This window comes from Gekko japonicus, unplaced genomic scaffold (genome assembly GCF_001447785.1).
Source record: "Gekko japonicus isolate JY-2015 unplaced genomic scaffold, Gekko_japonicus_V1.1 scaffold4661, whole genome shotgun sequence".
In the NCBI taxonomy this organism is placed as follows: Eukaryota; Metazoa; Chordata; class Lepidosauria; order Squamata; family Gekkonidae; genus Gekko; species Gekko japonicus.
Window position 1 is genome coordinate 65,097 of NW_015165392.1, and position 7,313 is coordinate 72,409.

At 53.3% G+C, this 7,313-nt stretch overlaps 1 protein-coding gene across 1 annotated transcript; it reads right to left on the reverse strand.

The window, feature by feature from the left end:
• Positions 1–988: 988 nt before the first annotated feature.
• On the reverse strand, positions 989–2,180 carry B3GNT7 (UDP-GlcNAc:betaGal beta-1,3-N-acetylglucosaminyltransferase 7; the record flags this gene model as incomplete). Its single annotated transcript, XM_015410653.1, has 1 exon — positions 989–2,180. A coding segment is annotated over one exon (1,192 nt), but the record flags the coding sequence as incomplete, so codon positions are not given.
• Positions 2,181–7,313: the final 5,133 nt, after the last annotated feature.

Here is a 7,313-nt window from a genome sequence, read left to right on the forward strand (position 1 = left end):
CCCTCCAGGCGGGGGAGACGCCTCTGTCGACTCTCCAAGCCTTCATATTTACACACCCTGAGAAATGAAACCAAGGTGGAAGAGAGAGGGGCTGTCCCATTATCCCCAAAAGAAATGTCGGAGACTGACCTCGGTTTCACCCCCAGGGGAGAAAAGAAGTACCGGGAATCTCACTTTCTTATGTCGGTCGAAAAATCGTATGGATTCGCTCGCCGATCGGCACGTTGCCAAGACGCCACAGGGCCCGGCCCGGCTGAAAGGGAGCCGCGTCCTTCCCGAGGCCGAGCAGTGCACAGAACAGGCAGAACACCCTGGCGAGGAGGACTCGAACACGGGCCGGCTGCCCGTCTCACATGAGCAAAGTCGTTCCGGAATTCCTCCTCCAGAATCTCTCCCTCCTCGCCCCCCCCTCCAACAATCAGCATGTGGGGGAAAGACAGGAAAGATAACGGTGCTGGAGCGTTTGGACTTCAAGCCCCAAGCCCCAAACCATCCCATTCAAGACTACTTTTAGTTACACACCACATACACACACACAAAAAGGGGGTTTAGCTTTGGGGCCAGCCCTCAGCGGAAAAAGGACGCCACAAGGGAGAGACGAGGGAGAGACGAGGGGGGGACTCCGTCCCACCTCCTGCCTGCGCAACGCCATGAAAATTCTCCCCCACCAAGAAATCCGGAGGAGCAAACGTCTTCAGGGTGTCCCCTCTCGTTCCACCTCCTTCCTCCCATGAGTGGCCTCCACTCATCCTCGTCCAGGCCTTTCCCGCGTCCTCCGTCGCCTCTCCGTTCTGAGAGAAACCAAAAAGCAATCCAAAAGATACCCTTTTCTAACCCTTCTGTCCCTATAGAAACCCCCCCAAACACGGTATCCCCCGCCTCTTCACATTGCCAGAACAGAGAAGTCCGGGAGGCTGACCCCACAATCGTTATCCTCCATCATCGGCCCCGGAGACCCAGGGGTCTTTTCACAGGACGGGGGAAAGAGCTAAAGAATGTAGAGTTTCCTGGAACACGTCAAATTACTATGGACCAAATCCCACATGCGGAGTAGCTCCGGGGGCAGGAGTTTATGGACCACCAGCATGTTCTGGAAGAAGCACGGCTCCTTGTTCATCTTGCTGTTCTTGTTTTTCACGATGCCGAAGGTCTTGAAGCCCGCGTGGGCCACCGGCGTGACCTTCAAGACCTCCAGGCACATGCCGAGGAAGACGTCGTCGATGGGGTACAGCTCCAGGGTCTCCGAGACCCTGTGGAGCTTCTGGGCCAGGGGGCTGTCCATGACGAAGCCGCCTCCGCCGGCGTAGGGCGGGTAATGCGTCTTGCTGTACAAAGCGTTGGGGATGTAATACTTGTTCTCCTTCTTGCGGATCGGCCTGGCCTTGTGGAGGACGTCGCCCACGAAGAGGTCGCCGGCCTTCTGGTCCCCCAGGTACTCCAAGATGTTGTCCGGGCTGACGAAGACGTCGTCGTCCCCCTTGAAGACGTACCGGACGTTGTCGCAGTAGATGCCGAGCCACTTCAGGAAGTTCACTTCCTTGAGGGTGAGGTTGAAGAAGCTGTCCAGGAAGTCCCACTGCAGGATGTCGCTGTAGATGTGGTTCTCGTATTCCAGAAGCTTCTGGTAGTTGGCCCGTTCCTCTTCCTTGGAGGCGACGCCCAGGAGGAAGAGGGTGCGGACCTTCTTGCCGCCCACCTCCTTCTCGCGCCCCCACGTCTTCCGGATGGCCTCCCGGCGGTCGTGTTGGGTGATGATGGACTTCACCACGATCAGCAGGTAGATGTCCCCGCTGCACTTCTCCGGGTGGTTGATCAGCAGGGGGAAGTAGCGGCAGTGCCGGTAGAGCAGGAACTGCTGGAAGTTGGGCTCCAGGCCTTTGAACCAGTCGTCCTTGCTGGAGTTGAGGTTGGCGGTGCAGTTGGTGGTGGTGACGTCCCAGCTCCTCGCCTGCTTCTCCGTCGCGTCGGCCGTTTTGGTCAACGGGTCTTGTTCCTTCTTCCAGAAGTTGTTGGCCACCGGGAGGACGTTATCTCTCTTCTGAGCGTTCATAGGCTCCGGGGAAAGCTCCTTCTGCTGTTGACTCTGAAGGAACTGGTTCGCGGTCATCCCCCTCTGCAGCACCGTCACCGCGATGACCAACACGAAGGACAGCAGGACGCTCTTGTAGACGGTCTTCTTCCTGCGAAGGAAAGGGACAGCGAATGAGTCAAGGTTCGTCCCCCCCCAAGGCAAAACACTCCACACCGTCAACCTAGTGGGAGTGGATACCGGGGTTTCCCAAATCTCAGCCTATGTTTGGTGGAAGTCAACTATGCATGGGGAGGGACCGTGGCTCAGCGGCAGAGCATCTGCTTGGCGCGCAGAAGGTCCCAGGTTCAAACCCCGGCATCCCCGGTTAAGATCAGGTAGCGGGTGACATGAAAAACCACAACCTGAGATACTGAAAGAGCTGCTGCGAGTCTTGAGTAGGCAATACTGACCTTGATGGACCAACAGTATGATTCAGAAGAAGAAAAGAAGAAGAGATTGGATTTATACCCTGGCCTTCACTACCCAAAGGAGTCTCAGAGCGGCTCACAATCTCCTTTCCCTTCCAAGGAAGAAGAAGGTCGGACCAGAACCAGCGTGTTGAAATTAAATCAGAAGAGTTTTTGGCCAAACATGAGGAAGAACTTCCTGACAGTCAGAGCAGTTCCTCAGGGGAACAGGCTTCCTCAGGAGGTGGTGGGCCCTCCTTCTTCAGAGGTTTTCAAACAGAGGCTAAATGGCCATCTGACAGCAATGCTGATTCGTTGAACTTAGGCAGATCATGAGAGGGAGGGCAGGAAGGGTTCCATCAGTGCTTAGTTCTTGTGGCCCTTTCTTACAGGCCCAGGGAAATGCTGATCTCCATGTTGGAGTCAGGAAGCAATTTATCTCCAGGCCAGTTTGGCTGGAGATCCTGGAGGTTTTTTGTAATTTTCTGGGTGTGAAACAGCAATCACAGGCGATGTGTGTGTGGGGGGAAGTATTTGTGAATTCCCTGCATTGTGCAGGGTGTTGGACTAGATGACCCTGGAGGTCCCTTCCAACTCTGTGATTCTATAATATTGTTTAAAATATTTTCTTGCATACACACAAGCTTACCTTCAGCCATGCAGTGAAGATCCTTGTACTCTGATGGCAGCTACTGCTGAAAGCAGTGTTTATAAAAATCGATTCAGCCGTGGGGCTGAGAGAACTCTGACACAAACTGCTCTTTCAGGAGCAGCTGTGCCAGAGCTTGTGACTGACCCAAGGTCACATCAGCAGGTGCAAGTGGAGGAGTGGGGAATCAAACCCAGTTCTCCCAGATTAGAGTCCGCTCACTTAACCACCACACCAAACTGGCTCTCTTGTGAATGTGCTGCACTACACCAAACTGGCTCTCTTGTGAATGTCCTGCATTGTGCAGAGGGTTGGACTAAGTGACCTTGGAGGTCCCTTCCAACTCTACGATTCTAGAGGGGGGGCACAGAAATGAACGGGGAAGTTCACACTTCCCACCCAGCATGAGTTTGCAACAGGGGAGTTCAGACATCCGGAAATGGGGGGTGGAAGCGCTAACATCTGTAAAGACCGGACTTTCCCCGGTGCCTGAGAACTCCGATTCCAAGGCAGGTCAGAACAGGATGCCAACGACTGGGGAACGGGAGGCAGATGTCGCTCTCGGACCATGCACTTTAAACCCGGAAGGGAACAGCAACGACTTCGATCAAACCACTCGTCTGACCGCAGCCGTAGAGAACCTTTTCTTTCTTTCTTTTTTTAAAAATTAATTGGTACAATTGAACATTTTCCAACTGTGTTTACAAAGTTATAACATGTTGAATAAATCGCACTGCATGTCTCATTACAATGTAAAGCATATAACTGCATTAAATCTTTGTATCATAACTTGGGTACTAGGCGGAAATATGAAACTATTTTAATAATCAGATAGAGGACATTCTAGTAACAGTTCGTAACCGCCTCTATGCAACACTAGACATTTTTCAGAAGAGAAGTTAGAAAAAATCATATGAACAATCAGAAAGGAAAAACGAAAAGAAAAGAAAAGAAAAGAAAAGAAAGAGAAGAATTTTTTAAAGTTTTTATGAGACCTGTTATCAATTAAGATTATATCCATTTATGATATTGGGGCCATTTTAAAATGTTCCTCCTCTTGTCCCCGGCACTTGGGCTTCCTCGGAGTATGTGTAGCTCCGCCTCCCCGAGCAGCCATTTTGTGCTTGGAGCCCCCCCCATCTTGTGTCAGAATTCCAGAGGTGCCCACAAGCTCAAAACGGTTGGAAACTCCTGATCTAAGGCTTCAACGGGAGGCCCGGCTCACCACGGCCGAGCCCCTGAACCTGTTTCCCAAGGCCGAGGCTCAACTCTGTAGCTACGTGTGCTTCTCATAACCAAGAGGGCACTCGTGAGTTCACGCCATGCACCATTCCTTCTTAGGGTTGCCAAGTGTATCTTCGCCGGGAGCGGGGGGCTTCCGGCCAGCGTCTTGTGCTTGTGCGCACGTCACCCGGAAGTGACGGGAGGACGCCAGGCACGCTGGGGGCGGGGCCATGGCCATACAAGGGAAAACCACTTCTGGGTGACGCGCACGTCGGGGTGGAGTTCCCCCCAGGGCCTGGGGGGACTTGGGATCCCTATTCCTTCTCCACAGGCTAAACCAAATAGGATTAGGGAGCATTGCAGGGTAGAGCTCCGACTTCTCTGGAGACTTGAAGAAAATTTAGAATTTCACTGAGACCAGAGGAGAGAATAACAGCCACATGTACGTCATGTTAACGACGAAAGCCACATGTGACGGGAACCACACATGACCCACAGTTCTGAGTAGAAACCCCCTGCAGGCTGTCTCCACCCAGAGAGGGCTGTCTGTGGCAGCGACAGACTTCGGTGGAGGAAAGGTTCCCTCTCCTCGGCTGGAGCTAGGGTTGCCAGCTCGGGGGTGCAAAATTCCTGGAGATTGGGCGGCAAAGAGAGCCAGGTTGGTGTCGCGGTTCAGAGCGCGGACTCTAATCTGGGAGAACCGGATTTGATTCGCCACGCCTCCACTCGCAGCTGCTGGTGTGACCTTGGGTCAGTCACAAGTTCTCTCAGAGCCGTTCTCTCAAGGGCAGCTCTCGAAAGAGCCCTCTCGGCCCCGCCTACCTCACAAGGTGTCTCTTGTGGGGAGGGGAAGGGAAAGGAGTTTGTAAACCGCTCCGGGACTCCTTCGGGTAGTGAAGGGTGATATATAAATCCAACCTCTCCTCTCTCAAAGTCCAAGGACAGCAGAGTTTGGAGGAGCAGAGGGCCCTCATCAGGGTACAACGCCACAGGGTATAATGCCCTCCAAAGCAGCCATTTTCCCCAGTAGGAACCGATTCCTGCAGCTTAAAAAGGAGTTGTATTTCCTGGCAATCTCCTGGATGTTGGTAGCCCTCGCTTTACCGGGTGGCATCCCTTTTTCTACCGGCTGCTCTCTCTCACTCGCCTTCTGCAAATCCCCCACATTCCAGCCACCTGGGTTTTCTTCATGCGGGAATGGAAAGAGAGAGCGCCCACAGTCAAGTTTCTGTTTGCGGAGGAGGACCTGCCCTAAATAGAAGGTGGTCTGTTTCCCCAGCTTGGGGACTCCGGCCTCCAAAACGGAGTGGGTTGTCATCAGGGACTCTTTGGCGCTCCTCTTAACAAGCATGCAGTGTGGAGGCCGCCTGAGAAACGCGCCGTGTGGAAAAAGGTGGATTCCCCGGCCCCTCCCTTAGACGAGAACGGCAGAGGGGTTTTCCCCCCGCTTCCCAACGGCCAGGGACTTCTATCAACCGCCACTCTCCCCTTCCCAGGACTTCAGCAGAGAAGAAAAGAAGAAGAGATTGGATTTATACCCCATGGCCCTTCACTACCCGGAAGGAGTCTCAGAGCGGCTTACAATCGCCTTTCCCTTCCCCTCCCCACAACAGACGCCTCTGTGAGGTAGAGGTGGGGCTGAGAGAGCTCTTTCGAGGACTGCTCCTGAGAGAGCAGCTCTGAGAGAACTTGTGACTGACCCAAGGTCAGGCCAGCAGCTGCGTGTGGAGGAGTGGGGAATCGAACCCGGTTCTCCCAGATTAGAGTCCGTGCTCCTAACCACGACACCAGACTGGCCCCCAGGAATACACAAGTCACCCTTGCCGAAACAGACAACCTTCCATTGAAGACCTGTGGTGTTTTGCAACAGGACTCGGCCGGAGGACCCTGGAGAAAAGGCACAAGGAGAGCTTGGAGCCAGATACACTGCCTCTGTACAGGGAGGTTCTATTCATGGCTAATAACCAACAGAAGTCCTCCGTTAAATTTATCTAATCCTTTCTTTAAAAAAAAACCCAAACATCTAAACTGCTTGATTCGAGCCTGAATTATTCCTAAGAACTAAAATGACTCCACCACGGACGCTACCGCACTTTGGCCACATTAGAATCATAGAGCTGGAAGGGAGCTCCAGGGTCATCTAGTCCAACCCCCTGCACAAGGCAGAAAAGTCACATATACCCCACACCCCCATGCCCAGAAGATGACAAAAACCCTACAGGATGTCCAGCCAAACTTGCCTGGAGAAAAAGTGCTTCCTGACCCCCAACGTGGCGACCAGCATTTCCATGGGTGTGTAAGAAAGGGCCACAAGAACTAAGCCCTGAGGCAACCCTTCCTGCCCTCCCTTCTCGCGATCTGCCTAAGTTCACAGAACCAGCATGGCTGTCAGATGGCCACCTTAACCATCGTGAGAAGGCAAGACTCACTGGGAAAGACAACCATGCTAGGAAGAAGAAGAGATTGGATTTATACCCCGCCCTTCACTACCCAAAGGAGTCTCAGAGCGGCTTCCAAACTCCTTTCCCTTCCCCACCCCACAACAGACACCCTGTGCGGAAGGCGGGGATGAGAGTGCTCTGACACAAACGGCTCTTTTTCAAGGACAGCTCTTATCAGAACTACGGCTTGCCCAAGGTCATCCAGCAGGTGCAAGTGGAGGAGTGGGGAATCAAACCTGGTTCCCCCAGATTAGAGTCCGCACACTTAACCACGTCGCCAAACTACTACACCGAAGAGCAGAAGGCAGCCGGGAAAGAGGGCAACCCAACAGGAGATGGATGGACTTCAGCCATGGCATTCGGGGCGCAAGACACCGAGCAAGGCCGTTAACAGCAGGGCATTTGGAGGTCACTAAATTCATAGCGGTGGTGGAAGAAAAGTGACTTATGGCAACCCCGTCTGGTTTTCAAGATACAAGACAAACAGGGGGAGGAATTTCATATTACCCTTCTTAACCCGT